This window comes from Salvelinus alpinus, chromosome 10, assembly GCF_045679555.1.
Source record: "Salvelinus alpinus chromosome 10, SLU_Salpinus.1, whole genome shotgun sequence".
Lineage (NCBI taxonomy): Eukaryota > Metazoa > Chordata > Actinopteri > Salmoniformes > Salmonidae > Salvelinus > Salvelinus alpinus.
In genome coordinates, this window is record NC_092095.1 from 60,738,831 (window position 1) to 60,764,027 (window position 25,197).

The 25,197-nt window shown below is 45.9% G+C and overlaps 1 protein-coding gene across 16 annotated transcripts in view; it reads right to left on the bottom strand.

Moving 5' to 3' along the window:
- LOC139532488 (tensin-1-like) overlaps nucleotides 1-25,197 on the bottom strand; it is a 211,605-nt gene that overhangs the window by 122,532 nt on the left and 63,876 nt on the right. The window contains exon 1 of one of the 16 annotated variants that reach the window (XM_071330131.1): nucleotides 15,678-16,515. The exons of the other annotated variants lie outside the window; for them this stretch is intronic. Coding sequence (XP_071186232.1) covers nucleotides 15,678-15,773 — 96 coding nt within the window. The 5' untranslated portion in view covers nucleotides 15,774-16,515. Of the gene's footprint in view, nucleotides 1-15,677; nucleotides 16,516-25,197 lie in introns of those variants that run through there. 16 annotated transcript variants of the gene reach the window in all.

Here is a 25,197-nt window from a genome sequence, read left to right on the forward strand (position 1 = left end):
GAGGAATCCTAATGAAATGAATGAGGACCAACTATTTGGTGTGTGTGTGTGTGTGCATGCCTCACTATTCCAGTCCTGGTGTTCTGTGGAAGTCCCTGTTCCTCACTCACACACACACTGGCAGTCCTAGATAAAGGGCAGTCCTAGATTAAGGGCAGTCCTAGATTAAGGGCAGTCCTAGATAAAGGGCAGTCCTAGATAAAGGGCAGTCCTAGATAAAGGGCAGTCCTAGATTAGGGGCAGTCCTAGATGAAGGGTACCAAATCAAATCAAATCAAATCAAATTTTATTAGTCACATACACATGGTTAGCAGATGTTAATGCGAGTGTAGCGAAATGCTTGTGCTTCTAGTTCCGACAATGCAGTAATAACCAACAAGTAATCTAACCTAACAATTCCACAACTACTACCTTATACACACACACAAGTGTAAAGGGATAAAGAATATGTACATAAAGATATATGAATGAGTGGTGGTACAGAACGGCATGGCAAGATGCAGTAGATGGTATAGAGTACGGTATATACATATGAGATGAGTACTGTAGGGTATGTAAACATAAAGTGGCATAGTTTAAAGTGGCTAGTGGTACATGTATTACATAAAGATGGCAAGATGCAGTAGATGATATAGAGTACAGTATATACATATGAGATGGGTAATGTAGGGTATGTAAACATTACATTAAGTGGCATTGTTTAAAGTGGCTAGTGGTACATTTTTACATAATTTCCATCAATTCCCATTTTTAAAGTGGCTGGAGTTGAGTCAGTATGTTGGCAGCGGCCGCTAAATGTTAGTGGTGGCTGTTTAACAGTCTGATGGCCTTGAGATAGAAGCTGTTTTTCAGTCTCTCGGTCCCTGCTTTGATGCACCTGTACTGACCTCGCCTTCTGGATGATAGCGGGGTGAACAGGCAGTGGCTTGGGTGGTTGTTGTCCTTGATGATCTTTATGGCCTTCCTGTGACATCGGGTGGTGTAGGTGTCCTGGAGGGCAGGTAGTTTGCCCCCGGTGGTGCGTTCTGCAGACCTCACTACCCTCTGGAGAGCCTTACGGTTGTGGGCGGAGCAGTTGCCGTACCAGGCGGTGATACAGCCCGACAGGATGCTCTCGATTGTGCATCTGTAGAAGTTTGTGAGTGCTTTTGGTGACAAGCCGAATTTCTTCAGCCTCCTGAGCCTAATGGTTAGAGCGTTGGGCTAGTAACCTAATGGTTGCTAGTTTGAATCTCTGGGCCGACAAGGTGAAATCTGTCAATTTGCTCTTGAGCAAGGCACTTAACCCTAATTGCGTCACAGCCGTCAATAATGGCTGAGCCCTGGCTGTAACCCCACTCTTAGGGGGAGTGGGATATGCAAAAATAATAATATTTACATTTCACACTTGTACATGTGTGAAACAGGACCAAAATAAAAACAAATTAAAGGAAGGCACAGCAGAAGATAAAATGACGCAGGACAACCCAGAAATATATGTAGGCCTTGCCAGCATCCAGCACGGACAGACACTGTTTAAAGGCAGGGAACACAGATGTAAACCACCACTAACCCAAACCCTAACTCTAACCCTAACCCTAACCCTAACCCTAACTCTAACCCAAACCCTAACCCTAACCCTAACCCTAACCCTAACCCTAACCCTAACCCTAACCACCACATGGCAGAACATCAACTACACCAGCAGAGAGAGTAGGAGTCCAGGCTGCTGTTACTGAAGATACAGTGCTGTGAAGCACGGCTTCTCCCATGCAGGAGTAAGTCACACAATATGGGAGATTTGAGTGGTATCCCGAATTAAGAAAAATATCCAAATATTTCTAAAATATATCACCTCTCAAAGGGAGGAGGAATACAGGATGAAATAAAAATCAACAAATACTTTTTATTTCATAATTGATTGTGATTTTGGGATTGGCCCCCCAAAAGATTGCATGTCTCACCCAGACCCCTATCACCCCTCATCTCTCATCCTCGCCCAGACCCTTCACCCATACCGCTAAGCCTTTAGTGCTTACCCAGAACATGCAGGACAGGCAGACCCATGTCCTTGCTCCTCCGGACAAAACTGACGGCACACACAGAGAGATAGAGGGCATCCTGGAAAAATCACACTTCCACTGGACTCAACACAGAATTCCAGAGCATTCCCAAGTAGAATTCCCAACGACTCCAGATTGGATTGTGTGACACCATTCCGTACCAGGCAGCAGACAGGCAGCAGACAGGCAGCAAACAGGCAGCAGACAGGCAGCAGACAGGCAGCAAACAGGCAGCAGACAGGCAGCAGACAGGCAGCAAACAGGCAGCAGACAGGCAGCAAACAGGCAGCAGTCAGGCAGCAGACAGGCAGAGAGAGAGAACTGTTACTGCTGCTGTTACTACTGCTGCTATTCTCTCTGATACTTTCAGTCAGGCAGTCTCCTTCACCCATCTGCTTCTTAACTCTCTCTCTCTTTTGCACTCCCTTTACTTCACTCTCCGTTTTTCTTTTTTTCACTCACAATCTCTCTCTCTCCACTCTCCTTCTCTCTCTCTCTCCACTCTCCTCTCGCTCTCTCTCCACTCTCCTTCTCTCTCTCTCGCTCAGTCTCTTGGTCCCTCTCTCTTTCCATGCCTCTTCTCTCTCTCTCCCTCAGTCTCTTTGTGTCTCTCTCTTCTTCTCTCTCTCTCCACTCTCTCCTTCTCTCTCTCTCCCTCAGTCTCTCGGTCCCTCTCTCTCTCTCCACGCCTCCTCTCTCTCTCCCTCAGTCTCTCTCTCCCTCTCTCTCCACTCTCTCCACTCTCTCCTTCTCTATCTCTCTCTCCACTCTCGCTCAGTCTCTCTCTCTGTCTCTCTCTCCTCTCTCTCTCCACGCTCTCCTTCTCTCTCTCTCCACGCCTCCTCTCTCTTTCCTCACTCTCTCTCTCTCTCTCTCTCTCTCTCTCTCTCTCTCTCTCTCTCTCTCTCCACTATCCCTCGTTCCCTCAGAAAGACACTAAGCTCTCAGGAGTAATATGTATAAGGCAAGATGACTCACATGAGGGAAGGAGGGAGGGAGGAGGTGTCTGTCTGCCTTTAATTTTCCCTCTCTTCAAATATTCCCTCTTCGCCCCTGCTCCAGCTCTCTCGACTCGCTCACACACTCCTCTATTCAGTGACCCCATGCACACCACCCCATCCCTTCTTTCCATGCTTCACCTCTCTCTCTTTCCCTCCATCCCTTCTTTCCATGCTTCACCTCTCTCTCTTTCCCTCCATCCCTTCTTTCCATGCTTCACCTCTCTCTCTTTCCCTCCATCCCTTCTTTCCATGCTTCACCTCTCTCTCTTTTCCCTCCATCTCTTCTCTCCTCCTCCTGCAAGCATGCTCGCTCATGTCTGTGCTAATGTCACTTGAATTTTTTATTTGCTTCCTCTCTTCTCCCTCTCTACTCTCCTTTCTCTTTCCTCTCCTCTCTCCTCTCCCCCCTCTCCTCCCTTCTCTCCCCCCTCTCCTCCTCTCCTCTCCTCCTCCATTGCCTTACCCCCTCACAGTTTGACAGCATGGGGAGTCACCTCCTGTAATCTTATTCTATGGTCCCTAGTCCCTTCTATAAAAGACAAGCGATCAGTACCATATTGTTACCTCAGGCCTATGCTGCGCTGATGAAAAACTACTGCTGGTTCAACACCAACACCACTGCTTTGTCCTCTCAGTGAGTCCCACAGACACATCCTGCCTCAGTGCTGGAGGAATCCATGTAGGCTACAATAGAGCTTTTCACACATACCCTCTCCTCGACTTCCTGTTTGCTGTGGTTACCTTCAATCTGATCTAGGATCAGCTCTCCCAAGCCCAGTCGTCACCTGCCCACTATGAGGTAAACAGAGGATCAGCTGTAATGGGTCAGCAGTAAGTGAATGTTGAGAGAGGCAGTGACTGTGTTGACCTGAATGTTCCGACTGTGTGGCAGCATTGACGATGTGACAATGCCGATAGTGGGTCGCCAAGAATGATGAGGCAGAGATATTCCAACTGATGAGTGGAGGTGGCTGCTGCGCGCGCACACACACACACACACACACACACACACACACACACACACACACACACACACACACACACACACACACACACACACACACACACACACACACACACACACACACACACACACACACACACACACACACACACACACAGCATTGGTGCTCCATCAGTGTTGTATCAGCATTATATTAGTGATGAATACACATCACATCAATGCGGCTACCTGATCCCCACAGGGCGCAGGGCCAATTCATTCACAGCACAACCTTTTTCTGACTGTTGCTATTGATCCCTGTTGCTTTTCATCACTCAGATAGACATCTCCATGACTATGGAGAACCTGACACAGCCAATATATCACAGGAGGCTGGTGAGGGAAGGATAATGGCTGGAATGGAGTGAACAGGATGTGTATGAAACAGATGGAAGCCATGTGTTTGATGCCATTCCGTTAATGCCGTTCAAGTCATTTAAGATGCCCGTCTTCCCCAATTAAGAAGCCACCAGCCACCTGTGCAGTGTATGAATGAGAGAATGTATGAGAGAGTGGGGTTATGGTCATCTGATCTTAGATCTGTGTTTAAGTGTACCATTACTACTACCAGTCACTACCACTACTACAAAGCTTTGTTTGACCCCCACTACTTCACTATTTTAAGACAAGAAAGCACACACATTTTATTCAGGTAATGTTCTTTTCTAGTTATGTCTGTAATGATTAGAACAAGGTAGAAGTTACCCCTAAACCCAGTTCTAGGATCAGATTCTACCATAAACCCCAACTTATGACATTAACCATTTTTTGGGGCAATTTCTACATATTCCTAATGGTTACACTTAGGATGTTGTGGTTGGTTAATCTGATCCTGGATCTGAGCTAAGGGGCTACTTCTACGTGGATAACCACTGAGTGCCTGTCTAAAGTCTAGACCATGTTCACAGCAGCCTCTAGTGGAAATGACTTTAATTAAGTATTCTCCTCATGTTCAGTATCACACTCTATTCAATGTTTTGTTAGATCAATTATTCTCTCTCTCTCTTAATTTTTCTGGTAGTACCACAACAGGAACAGTTCCTCTCCAATCTTCCTCTTCTCCCACTGCTGTTAGACCAAACTACTGTCTACAGACAGACTAATGCTGAACTGCTGGCTGTGTGCACTGAGCAGGCCCCGTATTCATTAAGCATCTCAGAGTAGGAGCGCTGATCTAGGATCTGTCCATATAATCGTATTAATTATGATCTAAAAACTGATCCTAGATCAGTGCTCCTCCTCTGAGAGGCTTTGTGGATACAGGCCCAGGTATATGTCCCTGTGTTACAGAGTGTTTCTGAAAAGGTTTCTACTGACTCCATTGAAAGACAGAACTGTGGAGTCTCAAGGTTGAAACGTGACTCAAAGCAAAGCCACAATACATGAAATACACTGTCACAGTTCCAATTTCCCTCAGCCTCGTTTACTAACTCCTTCTCTTTTAGCTTCTACTCCTCCCACGTTCTGCTGTCCCGCTGATCACTGCAGACACTGGCAGTGGTAGGGTGCGCTACACACCCACACACACACACACGCACACACACTTCAGCTATTGCTTGTGAGGGAAAGACTTAGTACATGTATGTCTCTCTAGGTGGCTTTGTCCTGGCTCTGTCAAATCAATATAGATTATAAAGTCAAAGAGACAAACACACACACCAAATCACACACACACACACAGAGTAAAGCCTTTTCTTCTCCTTCTGGGACATGTGTGTATGTTCTATCCCTCTCAGAGAGAGAGAGAGAGAGAGAGAGAGAGAGAGAGAGAGAGAGAGAGAGAGAGAGAGAGAGAGAGAGAGAGAGAGAGAGAGAGAGAGAGAGAGAGAGAGAGAGAGAGAGAGAGAGAGAGAGAGAGAGAGAGAGAGAGAGAACAAACTGGAATGCTATTTGAAGAGAGTACACAGTGGCAGAATACCTAACCACTGTGACTGACCCAAACTTAAGGAAAGCTTTGACTATGTACAGATTCAGTGAGCATAGCCTTGCTATTGAGAGAGGCCGCTGTAGGCAGACTTAGTTCTCAAGAAAAGACAGGCTATGTGCACACCGCCCACAAAATGGGCGGTGTGGTGGAAACTGAGCTGCACTTCCTAACCTCCTGCCAAATGTATGACCATATTAGAGACACATATTCCCTCAGATTACACAGACCAACAAAGAATTCAAAAACAATTACAATTTTGATAAACTCCCATATCTTTTGGGTGAAATATCACAGCGTGCCAGCAGCAATATTTGTGACCTGTTGCCACAAGAAAAGGGTGTCATGACTGTACACGAGAATCCAAATATGTCAGATCAGGTTTGCAATGAATAACTTCAATCAGACCCCCTCTCACCAGTAGAGGGGGAAGGAAAGAACTCGTGGGGATTAACAACTCTAGTCCTGTTGTAAATCAACGGAGAAGATCCAGGCCTGTGCTCTCCAAATTCACCAAAGGAATGTGCTTTGTCTCAACAGACCTTTTTCCCGCTGAAACTCTAACAAGTTCAAAAGAGAATACTGGAACAATATTTCTAATGTAGAACGTAGGGAATGGTCAGAGGCGATCTATAGAACACTAATGTCATTTTGTTTGTTATTTTGTGATGTCATTAAAAATGTTATAAAGGAAATACTGTAACTTGGAAAGTATACCCACTACATATATGAAGTTTCCATACTACGCGTTGTGCATGTAATATGAAAAATGATGAATGTGTTTTTGTTAAGAGAGGGATGTGATGTGAGAATCTATAAGAGATAATTGTTTTCCATAACTTTGCACCGTGAGTAGTCACCTCCCCGAAGTGAGGTCAGAGAGCATGTCAGCCTGCCAGAACCGCCCCTTCTGGGCAAAAGGTATACATGACGGGTTAAGAAAAAACACATCAGACCAGAAAAGCATGAAGATGCAGCTGCACGTTTAAATTGGCTTGAACTTAGAATCTCAACACGGGGTGGAGAAGATTAACTCACCTCCTGGACAATCACTGGTACGGCTGATTAGCTGTCCTAAGTAAAGTATCTAGAAAGCGAATTTAAGTAGGACCATTCTACCACTCTGTTCAAACCATCGTATTACGCTACTCTCATCACCCCACTGGGGAACCATCGATCTTCAAAGAAGCATCTTCAGGACTACACGACTCTGTAGGTCTGTTCAGGACTACACGACAAGTCACCAGATACCGGGCAGCTACAAAGAAGGACAACAACAGAATCCTTTTGGACAATCAGAGCCTTACAAGCATGCCGCGAAAAGGCCCAACCCCCTTGGCGGCCCTGTCCACCGAGAGATCCCCGGCGAACCCAGGCATTTCACATAAATACATTCATGATTTATTACTCAAAGCAGGTGGCGGTTCGTGTGCAAAGTATATGGTTACTGTAGGTGAGAGTCGTTTCTGAATGTACCAATGTTAAGTGTCTCTGTCCCTCTCTCTCTCCCTCTCCATCTCTTCATTAACAAGCAGCCATGTTGTTGTCATTCCACTAGGGACCTGTTTTCAGCATATTAAGTCTCAAGGCAGTAACCGGTGTGGAGTGTGTATGTTAATCCTGTGTTCCCATTTAATTATCTAGTAAATAATTAAACCAATTTGTGTAGTACTGAATCATAAGGTTTTTGCAGATGCAAGGAGGTTATGACTGTTCCGAATGATGATATGATACGAGGTTATGATTAATAGGTTGACTGTTTATAGATGTGATAGGTAAAGACCTTTTGGAGTTGAATTCAGGAGATGGTAACTCTTTAAAGAACCGCACTTGTGGTGCCCCAGATCCTAATGAGTTAATTGTTGCATGATTCATTTAATCGGGTAACAATTAAAGATAGTTAGTTAATTAGATAAATAACAGTCTTCAAATGAATGTTACAGTCAAGTCCCGACAAGGGCAACCAGTGAAGAACAATCCCCATTGTAAATACAACCCATATTTATGTTGATATATTTTCCTATTTGTACTTTAACTATTTGCACATCGTTTAAACATTGCACATACCCATAATATGACACTTGAAACTTTTGTGAGTGTAATGTTTACTGTTCATTTTTGATTATGTATTTCATTTGCTTTGGCAATGTAAACATATGTTTCCCATGCCAATAAAGCCCATGAGAGAGAGAAAGAGATAGGAATGTCCTTTCAGAGTGACCCTCAGAAGCATGTAAGGGTGTTGCTAGGTAGGCCCAACTGTAGCGTGTGAGCTGAGTGTCAGGAAGCAAGTTCAGGAAGTGAGTTTTAATAAATAAACGCAACTAAATACAAAACAAGAAACACAAACAACGCACCGACATGACACTGGAATAGAAACAATGACGACTGGGGAAGGAACCAAAAGGAGTGACATATAAAGGGCAGTTAATCAGGGAGGTGATGGAGTCCAGGTGAGTCTGATGACGCACAGGTGCGCGTAACGATGTTGACAGGTGTGCGCCATAATGTGACACTAACCCTGACCCCATGGCAGACTTATGGGCCCTGGTTTCGGACAGACATAGGCTGTCATTTCGGACAGACATAAGTATTTTACTGTGTCCCACATGGCAACCTATTCCCTATATAGCGCACTACTTTTGACCAGAGACCATTAAAAGTGGTTCACTACATATGGGATAGGGTTGCCATGTGGGATATAGACTTGGTCATCCTGGGAGTAGAGTGAAGGCTCCAGCTCCAGCTACAGTGGTGCTGCAGTCTCATCTCCCTCGGCTGGAGATTCCATCACATTACCGCTTTAATGCAGGAATAACAAAACATCCATCACTCTGCTACCACGCATTCATTCGCCATAAGGGACGAGTCTGCAAATCCCCGGCCAGATATCATCCAGCTCACACAACGCAAAACGAACATTACTCAAACGTCTGTGAATGCTGAGAGATCTACAACGTGTGATAAATAACCAGGAATGTATGAGGAGCTGATATGTATTCGTTGGGCAAGCTGGTCCTTGAAGAAAAGGCTCCTATTCATCTGACAGGTTCCCCATCACCCTTTACTCCTTTAGCTGCCTGTGTTTTTTGCCTTTGGTGAATTTACGACCCTGGGGGACATTAGTTAAATGAGTGGAGAGGAGTGCTTGGATCGTACAGAGGAGAGAGAGGAGAGAGGGGGAGAAAGAGAGAAGAGCAGGGGTGGAGGAGAGGAAAGGAGAGCCAATGCAGGATTAACACATGCCTATACCGACATGCAGAAATAAATCTTACTACACAGTACACAGAAACACACGTACACACACATCCCATCTCCTCCATAGTAGAATCAACTGTCTGGTACTAGTATGAGCAGTGTTGCCATGACTACAGAACACCTTTATGAGAGCCTTGGAGGCGAGTGGAGTCGATGCCATACTATTCCACTCCCACTCTACAGCCAACAACGCCACGTCACAGACATCAACATCTTGTTGTTCAACCTATTTTAATGATTTTATACATGTTACACATTTTGCCAAAGCTACTGGTTGTGCAGGGTTTTGCTCCCGCCCTACTAGGCCTATTGCTGGGTTGGAATAAAACCCTGCAGGAGTAGACAGTGGCTCCCCAGAGTGGGGTCCTGATAGGTGGGTGGAGGTGAGGTGTCTGATAAACTGCCTGCGGTAGGCAGGAAACCAGGGCCAGTGTAGTGAAGAAGCAGCATTCTGCATTGTGCCTGTCCTCAAAGTTCTCCATCTCCATCAGACATGAAGGAGAGAAACAGAGAGACTGAAACTAACAGCCAACGCTGAACGCTACAACAACTCTACTTACAGTTTCATGTTAAGATATGTTCCATTTCCTTTACATTTACATTTGAGTCATTTAGCAGACGCTCTCATCCAGAGCTGTAATGTTACAGCTGTAATGTAACTATATCGTTTTTTCTGTTGTAGGACAGTTACTGATGTAACATTGGAACAGTTACTGATGTAGCATTGGAACAGTTACTGATGTAGCATTGGAACAGTTACTGATGTAACATTGGAACAGTTACTGATGTAGCATTGGAACAGTTACTGATGTAGCATTGGAACAGTTACTGATGTAGCATTGGAACAGTTACTGATGTAGCATTGGAACAGTTACTGATGTAGCATTGGAACAGTTACTGATGTAGCATTGGAACAGTTACTGATGTAACATTGGAACAGTTACTGATGTAGCATTGGAACAGTTACTGATGTAGCATTGGAACAGTTACTGATGTAGCATTGGAACAGTTACTGATGTAGCATTGGAACAGTTACTGATGTAACATTGGAACAGTTACTGATGTAACATTGGAACAGTTACTGATGTAGCATTGGAACAGTTACTGATGTAGCATTGGAACAGTTACTGATGTAACATTGGAACAGTGACTGATGTAGCATTGGAACAGTTACTCATGTAACATTGGAACAGTTACTGATGTAGCATTGGAACAGTTTTCTGATGTAGCATTGGAACAGTTACTGATGTAGCCTTGGAACAGTTACTGATGTAGCATTGGAACAGTTACTGATGTAGCATTGGAACAGTTACTGATGTAGCATTGGAACAGTTACTGATGTAGCCTTTTACATTGGAACAGTTACTGATGTAGCATTAGAACAGTTACTGATGTAGCATTGGAACAGTTACTGATGTAACATTGGAACAGTTACTGATGTAGCCTTGGAACAGTTACTGATGTAGCATTGGAACAGTTACTGATGTAGCATTGGAACAGTTACTGATGTAGCATTGGAACAGTTACTGATGTAGCCTTTTACATTGGAGCAGTTACTGATGTAGCATTGGAACAGTTACTGATGTAGCCTTGGAACAGTTACTGATGTAGCATTGGAACAGTTACTGATGTAGCCTTGGAACAGTTTCTGATGTAGCATTGGAACAGTTACTGATGTAGCATTGGAACAGTTACTGATGTAGCATTGGAACAGTTACTTATGTACCCTTTTACATTGGAACAGTTACTGGTGTAGCCTTTTACATTGGAATAGGGGCTATAGGCTATAGGGACTAGGGGCTATAGGGACTGGGGGCTATAGCGTCTGGGGGCTATGGGGACTATGGGCTAAGGGCTATAAGGACTGGGGGCTATAGGGCTATGGGCTAAGGGCTATAAGGACTGGGGTCTATAGGGACTTGGGGCTATGGGCTAAGGGCTATAAGGACTGGGGGCTATAGGGCTATGGGCTAAGGGCTATAAGGACTGGGGTCTATAGGGACTTGGGGCTATAGGGGCTATGGGCTAAGGGCTATAAGGACTGGGGGCTATAGGGACTATGGGCTAAGGGCTATAAGGACTGGGGGCTATAGGGACTATGGGCTAAGGGCTATAAGGACTGGGGGCTATAGGGACTATGGGCTAAGGGCTATAAGGACTGGGGGCTATGGGCTATAGGGACTGGGGGCTATAGGGGCTATGGGCTAAGGGCTATAAGGACTGGAGGCTATAAGGGCTACAGGCTATAGGGACTGGGGGCTATAGGGACTGGGGGCTATAGGGACTGGGGCTATAGGGGCTATGGGCTAAGGGCTATAAGGACTGGGGGCTATAGGGGCTACAGGCTATAGGGACTGGGGCTATAGGGGCTATGGGCTAAGGGCTATAAGGACTGGGGGCTATAGGGGCTACAGGCTATAGGGACTGGGGGCTATAGGGGATATGGGCTATAGGGACAGGGGGCTATAGGGGCTATGGGCTATAGGGACTGGGGGCTATAGGGGCTATGGGCTAAGTGCTATAGGGACTGGGGGCTATAGGGGCTACAGGCTATAGGGACTGGGGGCGATAGGGGATATGGGCTAAGGGCTATAGGGACTGGGGGCTATAGGGGCTATGGGCTAAGGGCTATAGGGACTGGGGGCTATAGGGGATATGGGCTATAGGGACAGGGGGCTATAGGAGCTATGGGCTATAGGGGCTAGGGGCTACAGGCTAGGCTTAGGGCTATAGGGACTAGGGGCAATAGGGACTAGGGGCTATAGGCTAGCGGCTTAGGGCTATAGGGACTAGGGGCTATAGGCTAGCGGCTTAGGGCTATAGGGACTAGGGACTAGGGGCTATAGGCTAAGGGCTTAGCGGCTATATGCTTAGGGCTATAGGGACTAGGGGCTATAGAGACTAGGGACTATAGGGGCTAGGGGCTACAGGCTAGGGACTACATAGTATATCGTGGTAGGAAGAGAAGTGAAGACAGATGGATAGTGAAATAAACAGTCATATTCACATGGGGGTAAAGAAAGGAGCAGGGTGTTACTGTTGATATAAACAGTCATATTCACATGAGGGTAAAGAAAGGGCCAGGGTGTTACTGTTGATATAAACAGTCATATTCACATGGGGGTAAAGAAAGGGCCAGGGTGTTACTGTTGATATAAACAGTCATATTCACATGGGGGTAAAGAAAGGGCCAGGGTGTTACTGTTGATATAAACAGTCATATTCACATGGGGGTAAAGAAAGGGCCAGGGTGTTACTGTTGATATAAACAGTCATATTCACATGGGGGTAAAGAAAGGGCCAGGGTGTTACTGTTGATATAAACCAGAGGGATGTAGCCATTATTATGGAGGGGGGTATCATGTGACTTGAGGGTTAGAAGGTACAGTAAGTACAGGGGTAAGGTATTAGGGTGGAGCTTGATAGACAGTTATAGATGATGTAGGAATAGGGAGGCAGGATATATGTACGCTTTGGTTGAGAACCACTGGATTGTCTGTGTGTGTGTGTGTGTGTGTGTGTGTGTGTGTGTGTGTGTGTGTGTGTGTGTGTGTGTGTGTGTGTGTGTGTGTGTGTGTGTGTGTGTGTGTGTGTGTGTGTGTGTGTGTGTGTGTGTGTGCATCCATGTGTGCCCATGTGTGTGAGTGCACTCACCTGAGTGAGTGCTTGTGTGTGTGCATTCGTGTCGTGCACGCACCTGTGTGTGTGTGGGAGGGGAGTTAGGAGGGAGCGGGGACATAGAGATAAGGAGCTGTGGCAGGGGGGGGGGGGGGTTACAGCTAGGGAGGAGGGGGCACAGGGGGAGGGGGGAGATACAGGGGGTGGAGGGGTGTGCAGCTAGGGTGGAGGGGTTACAGGGGGAGGAGGGGGATACAGGGGGGGTGGAGGGGGTGCAGCTAGGGAGGAGGGGGTACAGCTATGGGGGAGGGGGGTATAAGTGGAGGAGGGGGGGTACAGATAGGGGGGAGGGGGTACAGGGGGAGGAGGGGGGTACAGCTAGGGGGAGGGGGTACAGGGGGAGGAGGGGGGTACACGGGGGGCTGCAGAAAGCAGGCAGGCAGCAGTACTCTACAGGCAGGCAGGCAGGAGACTAAGCTTTATCCCGAGAGCTCCATCCTCAATCTCTCCATTCCTCCATTCCTCCATTCCTCCATTCCTCTATTCCTCTATTCCTCTATTCCTCTATTCCTCCATTCCTCCATTCCTCCATTCCTCCATTCCTCCATTCCTCTATTCCTCTATTCCTCCATTCCTCCATTCCTCTATTCCTCTATTCCTCTATTCCTCCATTCCTCTATTCCTCCATTCCTCTATTCCTCTATTCCTCTATTCCTCCATTCCTCTATTCCTCTATTCCTCCAACTCTCCTCCACATCACCAGGGCTTACTGAACAAAACAAGGTGCTGCAGGGGAGGTGCTCAGGGCTCATACAGGGAGGCAAGCCTGGCCTGCTGGAGAGGAGAGCCACTCACACTAATACTTTCTCCCAAATGGCACCCTATTCCCTACATAGTGCACTACTTAGCCTAAATCCATCGATGTACTGCTCTTATTATGAGGTCATTCCATTTCAAGGTCTGAAGAAAAATATGATTCCGAAAAGAAATTGGGACAAAGCAGTTGAGGATGAGTAATGTTGACGGTCACATCGTAATAGCTCAAAGTGAACAGAAATGAATGCAACTGAATGAAATAGAAAGTTCATCAAAAAATATGAGACGCAGGACTGGATAACGAGCTACGACATAAAAAAAAACTGGCTCTGCCCCCAAAAGCTCTCCTAACCCTACTGGCGCACATACAATACAGCAGATACGCTAATGACTGGGGAAGACAGATCAGAAAAGACTGCTGGTTCAGCTCATGCGTAAAACTGCTTGTGCTACCAAAACATAACTAGCCCTGCGGTTCACCAGCCGCCATTGAAAGCAGCCTTTTACACACAAACACTTCTGAAAAAGATCCCGTCACTAGTCATCAGAAGATCACCTCAGGCTCCCGCACACACATACGCACACGCACACGCACGCACACACACACACACACACTTGCACGCACACTTGCACGCACACTTGCAAACACCCACTCGCTCACACGCACATACATATGCACACGCATGAACACACACATATACACTTTCTATCGTGTGTAAGGGAAGACTGTGTTTGGACGTGCGGGACTTGTACCACATGATTGATTATCCTCTATAACAGAGAGAAAGAGAGAGAGAGAGAGGAAGGGGCAGAGAGAAGAGTGGTGCAGTGTTTCAGACAGAGACATTGTATTACCACAGTCCAATTCAGACTAATAAGACTGAAACCACCAACACAACACACCACTAAAGATCCAACATCAGTCAGGGAAATACATTTACATTACATTTACATTTAAGTCATTTAGCAGACGCTCTTATCCAGAGGGGATAAGATAAAAATACGTTCCTCCTTTGTTGCCAAACATTCCCCTGCAAGATACAAACCACTACGGACCTGGAAAAACCAGCGAACCATAAAGAACAAATACCGACCAGAAAAGCAGCGAACGGTAAAATGACATGGCTGGTAAAATGGCAACGGTTGAGCGATTTTTATTTTAGCGAACGCAAACCTTGAATGCAGATGCCAACCTTGTTCTGCTCTGTTCTGCAGTCGTACAAGGTGACACTATGGATCGGGACACTCAGGTATGGTAGCAAAGTAACGTCTGCATCAAGCAACCCATTTCTCCAGATCCAAGGGTGAGTTGCCCCTAAGCACTAATCTAGGATCAGTTCCTCTCTATCTCCATCCTAATCTTCACCATTGGCGATGAAGAGCAACACTGACCTTGAATCAGAGCTAAGGGGAAACATCCACTAGCTGTTCCTCAACCTGTAGTGTAGCAGCCGTGCTGTGTGAGATTGTGCTAAACTAATCTGTAGTGTTGGCGCACCAGCTGGTTGGCTAGCTGACACAGATATTACTCAATGTTCAAGCCAGTGTAGCGCCAAGACCATTATACTGGTGCACAAACACGAAACTACGACACCTTTTTAGACTCCTGCTCTTCTCATCTCACCAGGTATCTCTCTGGTAACAGGTTCTGATCTCAATGAAAAGCAATAAATGAAGAACCAGATGACGTAAAGTGTAAATAATAAAACAAAAAATGTGGTTCCATGATTCCATTGTACTTGTTCCGTCTTCTCCCCCTCTCCGACCCCATCCCAGTCCTCCTCCAAGTCCCCCTCCCAGTCCCCCTCTCCAACCCCCTCCCAGTCCCCCTCTCCGACCCCATCCCAGTCCTCCTCCAAGTCCCCCTCCCCGACCCCCTCCCAGTCCCCCTCTCCGACCCCATCCCAGTCCTCCTCCAAGTCCCCCTCCCCGACCCCCTCCCAGTCCCCCTCTCCAACCCCCCCCCAGTCCCCCTCTCCGACCCCCTCCTAGTCCCCCTCATTGTGCGGGCTTACCTTTTCTTTCTTGGCCCCCCGTAGGGGGAAGAAGCAGGAAAAGAGGAACTTGCCCCAGCTGATGACAGCGGCCAGGCACCAGTTGAGACGAGCCATGCTGCCTCGCGTCCCGTCAGGCCCTCTGTCTCTCTCTACACTCCAGGATCAGATCCTCACTGAGCGCTCTCTCGTGGAAGACAGGAGAGGAGGAGGAGATGGGAGGAAAGAGAGGAGACCTTTCTCCTAGTCCACCCAGAAGCAGCGCATCCCAAACCCCAGAAAGAGAGGTGGTCCTTCGAGTCGACCGGAGAGCTGTCTGTCTGTCTGTCTGTCTGTCTGTCTGTCTGTCTGTCTGTCTGTCTGTCTGTCTGTCTGTCTGTCTGTCTGTCTGTCTCCAATTCGTTAACTTAATGAGGGCTTACAACAGTGTCCCATGCAGAGGAGACCCTTCTATTCCACTAGGAATCACAGCATCACACGCCACCAACAGTCCATCTGTCTCTCCACCTGTCTGTCTGTGTGTCGGTCTCTCTGCCTGTCTCTCTCTCTCAGTCTCCAGAGCCTGGTCTAGACACTCAGTCGTCACAGCGGTGAGATGAGCACAGACGGCTGCATGATGAGATGAGAGAGAGGGTCCGGTCGGTGCAGAACGAGGACAGCGTCGTCACACACACGCTCACTTGCTCGCACGCATAGATCGAGAAAACGCACACACTCACACACAGCCACAAACACACACGGCAAGCACACGCACAGAAGAGCCCTTCTCTTCACACGGAACCCCTCTGGTTCAAGATCCCCGGTGCTCACCACTCACACACTCCTCTCACATACACACTCCGCTGTGAGGATGCTGCAGCACTTACTCAGCCAGCCCGGAGAGGGAGGAGGGGGAGCGAGGGAGGAGGGGGAGCGAGGGAGTGAGAGGGAGGAGTAAAAGAGAGGAGGGGCGGAAGGGGGGGAGTATTGGGTACAGAACGGTATGGAGAGAGACAAAAAGCGGGAGAAAAAAGAGGGAGAGATAGAGAGAGAATGTGTTTTGTGGAGGTTAGTGTATGCGTGTGTGCTTGCATGCATTGGTTTGTGTGTGAGGTTAAGAGAGAGAGAGATTGAGAGAGAGAGAGACTTGGTCATTGTAGTTACTGTTGTCCCGTTGACAGTATTGATTATTATTATTAATGATGTTAATATTGTAAATCTCCAAAGTAAGCTTTAGCAATATGTACATTGTTACGTTATGCCAATAAAGCAAATTGAATTGAATTTAATTTAATTGAATTGAGAGAGAGAGATAGACAGAGAGAGAGAGAGAGAGAGAGAGAGAGAGAGAGAGAGAGAGAGAGAGAGAGAGATACAGCAAGAGAAAGAGAGAGCAATCAGAAGGCAGAATGTGTGTGTAAGAGAGAGAGTACGAGGGAGAGAATGAAAGAGATGATAAGTGAGTAATAAGAGAATGAAGATGAAGATGAAGAAGGGAAGAGGAAGGCAGAGCACAAACATAGAAAGAGACTGAGAGAGAGAGAGAGAGAGAGAGAGAGAGAGAGAGAGAGAGAGAGAGAGAGAGAGAGAGAGAGAGAGAGAGAGACAGAGAGAGACAGAAAGGGAGAGACAGAAAGGGAGAGAGAAAGAGAGAGAGTGTTGGAGAATACATAGCAGACAAATGGTGGGCACACACACACACAAACAGCCGTCACGGTGAAAAGCCGTTACAAGGCAGGCACAGGGTAAGATGATTGTAGTGTGTGTGGAGAATTGGGTCGAGGGAGAGAGCGAGAGAGCAAGGGAGCAGAGGGGAGAGAGACAAGAGAGAGGGGTGCTGGGAGGGAGGGAGTGTTGAATCAGTGTGTCCTGAGCGATTATCACATACATTTGCGCACAGGCACACACACACACAGAGAGAGAGAGAGAGAGAGAGAGAGAGAGAGAGAGAGAGAGAGAGAGAGAGAGAGAGAGAGAGAGAGAGAGAGAGAGAGAGAGAGAGAGAGAGAGAGAGAGAGAGAGAGAGAGCGACTGCAGGTGCTGCACAGCCCCGTTCACTCTGCTGCAGTCTCTCTACGCTTCACTGGGAGAACATTTTCACTGCGGAACGCTTTTCTGTGCTGCTACACCCCTCCCTCTCTCTATCTCACTCTCCTTCTCTCTTTCTCACTCTCCTTCTCTCCTCTCTCTCCTTCTCTCTTTCTCCTTCCTTCTCCCTCTCCCACTCTCTCTCTCTCCTTCCCTCTCTCTCTCTCTCTCTCTCTCCTACTCTCCTTCCTTCCTTCTCTCTCTCTCTCTGTCTCCCTCTCTCTCTCTTTCCTTCCCTCTCTCTCTCCCTGTCTATCTCTCTGTCCTTCTCTCTCACCCTCTCTCTTTCCCACCAGCGCAGGCAGGCATCACTACTCCAGCCCAGCGTAATCACAATACATCAAAGCAGAGAGTGAGAGTGAGAGTGAGCGAGAGAGGGAGAGAGAGAGAGAGAAAGAGAGAGAGAGATGGGGGGACCAGTGTATTCCTCAACAACAACAAAAATAGAGCACAATAAGAGTGTATTCTGGGCCGCCAGAATATGCTGTGGCAATCACCCTGATTATTCCACTGACATATATAGAGAGAGTAACACTATCATACCGCCACTGTCTTTCAAGCCTATGAATATGACATGTGATCACGTCTCACAGCAGAGGGGCAAAAATCCCTTCTTTACCCGAAGACACGGTTCAACGGACAGAGGCCAACGTAATAAGACTTCAATAATTACGCTATAAAACAATCACTACAACAGTGCTACGTACATGGTACACTGTACTTATCAGAATCATGGTTTATGGATACAGTATATAGTAAACAGATATGGTGTGTATGTCAGAACACAGTCCATATTCATATAGTGTACATATATCACCTTCTTGATAGCAATAATATCACTAATAAATATAGCTGTATGCAGCAATGCTGGGGTTCAAGCTTTGGCCCCATAGCGCCACCATCAGGACAAATTGGACATATTGCCTTACACTAATAATCCTTGACACGCTTGCTCAACATCCAACATGCTTTTGATGTGTTTTGGACCATTTTTAATGATGTTGACTACTTGAAACGTTTTCTTCTCCAGAACCACTGGACCGATTGGCATATAGCATCTATATACCCATGTCTTCATATTTTCCAGGACGATAGCTCAAACAATATGGCCGTTAAGAGCCAATGAGCTTGCATGATTGTTTTTTCCGGTCCAACAGCGCTACTATGTGGCCAAACTGAACCGTACTTTATAGCTTAGCTAGACTCATGTCCCTGAGCATGTGTGCCAAATTTCATCACTGAGTCAAACCGGTGTGCCCGTTATAGCGCCACCATGTGGTCGACAATACTATATCCTGGTCTGATTTATATGCATTTATTTGTCAGACCACACCCACATGAAAGTTCATTGGTCAGTAGCGGGCATATTGTTTGACATAATAGTCTGTAAAACATAGCGTTAAGAGAACTTGGTCTGTAGATGCCATATATCAAGTTTTTTTTGTTCACAAAATTCTAAATGATGGAAAATCCATCATGGCGGACCTTATGGGTCCTTGAGCTAAATGTGTTCCTTGTGAGGGTAGGGACCTACAGTATGTACCGAATTTCAGGACTTTAGGTCCAATGGGGTGAGGGGCATAACATTTACAACTTTTCATTTTGAATGGCTTGTTATTGCACCACCATGTGGCCAATTGCCATGGCATTGCATGAGAGAGTGTGGCACATGGGCCTTTACCATCATGCAAAGTTGCACCCTCTTAGGCCTTACCATATCATGGGAATGTGCATTTTTTTCACCAAATTGGCATAATAATGAACGCCAAGAAATACAACAGGGTTTCACCAGCTACGCTGCTTGAACCCCTAATGACTTCCTTCATAACACAATTTCTTTGTTCATTCCATTCAAAACAACAGACTATGTGGATATGCTGTACCAAAATAAGGCATCTATATCTGAATGCAGTTTAGATATGGTGTACATACATCATGATAGCAATACTTCAGACATAATTCATGCACTTTTTGTACTATACTGCAGTAGAAATATATTGTGTACTATACACTCTTAGAAAAAAGGGTTCCAAAAGGGTTCTTTGGCTGTCCCCATAGGAGAACCCTTTTTGGTTCTAGGTAGAACCCTTTTTTGGTTTCAGGTAGAACCCTTTTGGGTTTCATGTGTGTTCTTCAAGGGGTTCTCCTATAGGGACACCCAAATAAGTATTGTAGGTTCTAGATAGCAGACAGTGTACTACAGTATAAAAATGTTGTGTACTATACTACAGTATAAATATGGCGTGTACTATACTACAGTATAAAAATGTTGTGTACTATACTACAGTATGAATATGTTGTCTACTATACTACAGTATACATATGCTGTGTGCTATACTACAGTGTAAATATGTTGTGCACTATACTACAATATAAATCTGGTGTGTACTATACTACAGTATGAATACGTTGTCTACTGTACTACAGTATAAATATAGGGTGTACTCTACAACCGTATAAATATGTTGTCTACTATACGACAGTATAAATATGTTGTGTACTATACTACAGTATAAATATGTTGTGTACCATACTGCAGTATAAATATGTTGTGTACTATACTACAGTATGGATATGTTGTCTACTATACTACAGTATAAATATGATGTGTACTATACTACAGTATACATATGCTGTCTACTATACTACAGTACACATGTGTCGTGCACTATACTACAGTATAAATATGTTGTGTACTATACTACAGTATAAATATGTTGTCTGCTATACTACAGTATGAATATGTTGTCTACTATACTACAGTATAACTATGATGTGTACTATACTGCAGTATAAATATGCTGTGCACTATACTACAGTATAAATATGGTGTCCACTATACTACAGTATAAATATGCTGTGTACTATACTAGAGTATAAATATGGTGTGTACTATACTACAGTATACATATGTTGTGTAATATACTACAGTATAAATATGATGTCCACTATACGACAGTATAAATATGGTGTCTACTATACTACAGTATACATATGTTGTGTACTGTACTACAGTATAAATATGTTGTGTACTATACTACAGTATAAATATGTTGTCTACTATACTACAGTATGAATATGTTGTCTACTATACTACGATATAAATATGCTGCGTACTATACTACAGTATAAATATGTTGTGTACTATACTGCAGTATACATATGTTGTGTACTATACTACAGTATACATATGTTGTGTACTATACTACAGTATACATATGTTGTCTACTATACCACAGTATAAATACGGTGTGTACTATACTATAGTATACATATGCTGTGTACTATACGACAGTATAAATATGGTGTGTACTATACCACAGTATGACTATGTTGTGTACTATACTGCGGTATAAATATGCTGTGTACTATACTACAGTATAAATATGTTGTGTACTATACTACAGTATGAAAATGTTGTCTACTATACTGCAGTATAAATATGTTGTGTACTATACTACCGTATAGATATGCTGTGTACTATACTACAGTATACATATGATGTGCACTATACTACAGTATAAATATGCTGTGTACTATACTACAGTATGAATATGTTGTGTACTATACACCAGTGTAAATATGTTGTCTACTATACTACAGTATAAATATGTTGTGTACTATACTACAGTATGCATATGTTGTGTACCATACTACAGTATAAATATGGTGTCTACTATACCACAGTATGAATATGTTGTGTACTATACTACAGTATGAATATGTTGTGTACTATACAACAGTATAACTATGTTGTGTACTATACTACAGTATGAATATGTTGTGTACTATACCACAGTATGAATATGTTGTGTACTATACAACAGTATAAATATGGTGTCTACTATACTACAGTATGAATATGTTGTGTACTACACGACAGTATGAATATGTTGTGTACTATACTACAGTATGAATATGTTGTGTACTATACAACAGTATAAATATGTTGTGTACTATACTACAGTATGAATATGTTGTGTACTATACTACAGTATGAATATGTTGTGTACTATACAACAGTATAAATATGTTGTGTACTATACTACAGTATGAATATGTTGTGTACTATACTACAGTATGAATATGTTGTGTACTATACTACAGTATGAATATGCTGTGTACTACACGACAGTATGAATATGTTGTGTACTATACTACAGTATGAATATGCTGTGTACTACACGACAGTATGAATATGTTGTGTACTATACTACAGTATGAATATGTTGTGTACTATACTACAGTATGAATATGTTGTGTACTATACTACAGTATGAATATGTTGTGTACTATACTACATTATACCTATGATGTGTACTATACTACTGTATGAATATGTTGTGTACTATACTACAGTATGAATATGTTGTGTACTATACTACAGTATGAATATGTTGTGTACTATACTACAGTATGAATATGTTGTGTACTATACTACATTATACCTATGATGTGTACTATACTACAGTATAAATATGATGTGTACTACACGACAGTATGAATATGTTGTGTACTATACTACAGTATGAATATGTTGTGTACTATACTACAGTATGAATATGTTGTGTACTATACTACAGTATAGGGCATGTTTCCCAGGGTGTTGGCAGGGTATCCGTTGTGCACTAAGCTGCTCATTAGCAATAAGAGACTCCCATAATCACTGCAGACTGATATTGACTGGCCTGTCACGCTGGCTCTCCCTGCGGGTCCGGACGGCCGACACACAGAACCCAGAGAGACAGGCAGGAGGGAGGCTGCAGCCAAAAACAAGGTCTACTATGCATCTACTGTAGAATGTATAGCTACCATGGCCACTTTCTCTCTACATAGAAGATATAGACTGGCAGCCCTTCTCTGATGTCAAAGACTGCTACAGTGGATCACACGTGCAAAACAAAAACTATAGGCCCACTGTAGTTTCCTACTTAACAAGTCAAGCCAGAAACTTAAGCAAACTAGAGCTACAAACAATTATAGTTTTTTTAACTAAATAAATTCCTTTGATTGAACCTCTGTTCCATAAGCATAATTTGAAGTCTATTAGTATTGATCTGTGTGGAAATAGCACTTAGGCTGAACTGATCTAGGATCAGCTTAGCCACCCCAAATTCTATCCCTAGATCAGTATATAGGGGCCACTTCATCAAGTCAGTTCCTGACAGTGAGATGACCAATTGCCGAGCAACCGGCAGGAGGCATTGCGGGCAACCGCTACTGTTGACAAGCCTGACGAATGCACTGATATGCTGGGATGATTGATTGACAGGCATGACAGCCAGTGGCAGGCTGTGAGAGGTGCTGTAGGGTGGTTATAGCAGGGGCTGCTGCAGGTTTTGTCTGTGCAGGGGTAGACCACATTAGCATGTGTTCAGTGGAGCAGACCGAGATCAGGTGCTATCACACACACATCATGACTCACCACCACCACCAGTCCATCTCTCTCTCTCTCTCTCTCCCCCTACCTCTCTCTCCCCCTACCTCTCTCCCCCTACCTCTCTCCCCATACCTCTCTCTCTCCCTCTACATCTCTCTCCCCCTACCTCTCTCCCCCCTACCTCTCTCTCCCCCTACCTCTCTCCCCCCTACATCTCACTCCCCCTACCTCTCTCCCCCCTACATCTCTCTCCCCCTACCTCTCTCCCCCCTACATCTCTCTCCCCCTACCTCTCTCCCCCCTACATCTCTCTCCCCCTACCGCTCTCCCTCTACATCTCTCTCCCCCTACCTCTCTCCCCCCTACATCTCACTCCCCCTACCTCTCTCCCCCCTACATCTCTCTCCCCCTACCCCTCTCCCTCTACATCTCTCTCCCCCTACCTCTCTCCCCCCTACCTCTCTCTCCCCCTACCTCTCTCCCTCTACATCTCTCTCCCCCTACCCCTCTCCCTCTACCACTCTCTCCCCCTACCTCTCTCTCCCTACATCTCTCTCCCCCTACCCCTCTCCCTCTACATCTCTCCCCCCTACCTCTCTCTCCCTACCTCTCTCTCTCCCTACCTCTCTCTCCCCCTACCCCTCTCCCTCTACATCTCTCCCCCTACCTCTCTCTCCCTACATCTCTCTCCCCCTACCTCTCTCCCCACCCCTCTCCCTCTACATCTCACTCCCCCTACCTCTCTCTCCCCCTACATCTCTCTCCCCCTACATCTCTCACCCCCTACCTCTCTCCCCCTAAATCTCTCTCCCCCTACCTCTCTCTCCCTACATCTCTCTCCCCCTACCTCTCTCCCCCTACATCTCTCTCCCCCTACATCTCTCTCCCCCTACCTCTCCCCCTATACATCTCTCTCCCACTACCTATCTCTCCCCCTACATCTCTCTCCCCCTACCTCTCTCTCCCCCTACATCTCTCTCCCCCTACCTCTCTCCCCCTACATCTCTCTCCCCCTACCTCTCTCTCCCTACATCTCTCTCCCCCTACATCTCTCTCCCCCTACCTCTCCCCCTATACATCTCTCTCCCACTACCTCTCTCCCCCTACATCTCTCTCCCCCTACCTCTCTCCCCCTACATCTCTCTCCCCCTACCTCTCTCCCCCTACATCTCTCTCCCCCTACATCTCTCTCCCCCTACATCTCTCTCCCCCTACCTCTCCCCCTATACATCTCTCTCCCACTACCTCTCTCTCCCCCTACCTCTCTCCCTCTACATCTCTCTCCCCCTACCTCTCTCTCTCCCTACCTCTCTCTCCCCCTACCCCTCTTCCTCTACATCTCACTCCCCCTACCTCTCTCTCCCCCTTCATCTCTCTCCCCCTACCTCTCTCCCCCTACATCTCTCTCCCCCTACATCTCTCTCCCCCTACCTCTACCCCTATACATCTCTCTCCCACTACCTCTCTCTCCCCCTACCTCTCTCCCTCTACATCTCTCTCCCTACCTCTCTCTTCCCCTACATATCTCTCCCTACCTCTCTCTCCCCCTACCCCTCTCCCTCTACATCTCACTCCCCCTACCTCTCTCTCCCCCTTCATCTCTCTCCCCCTACCTCTCTCCCACTACATCGCTCTCCCCCTATATCTCTCTCCCGCTACATCTCTCTCCCCCTACATCTCTCCCCCTATATCTCTCTCCCCCTACATCTCTCTCCCCCTACATCTCTCTCCCCCTACATCTCTCCCTCTATATCTCTCTCCCCCTACATCTCTCTCCCCCTATATCTCTCCCTCTACCTCTCTCAGATCCCCCTACATCTCTCTCCCCCTACCTCTCTCCCCCTACATCTCTCTCCCCCTACATCTCTCCCTCTACCGCTCTCAGATCCCCCTACCTCTCTCCCCCTACTTCTCTCAGATCCCCCTACCTCTCTCCCAGTACCTCTCTCTCCCCCTACTTCTCTCAGATCCCCATCCCTCTCACCCAGTACCTCTCTCTCCCCATACTTCTCTCAGATCCCCATCCCTCTCTCCCAGTACCTCTCTCTCCCCCTACTTCTCTCAGATCCCCATCCCTCTCTCCCAGTACCTCTC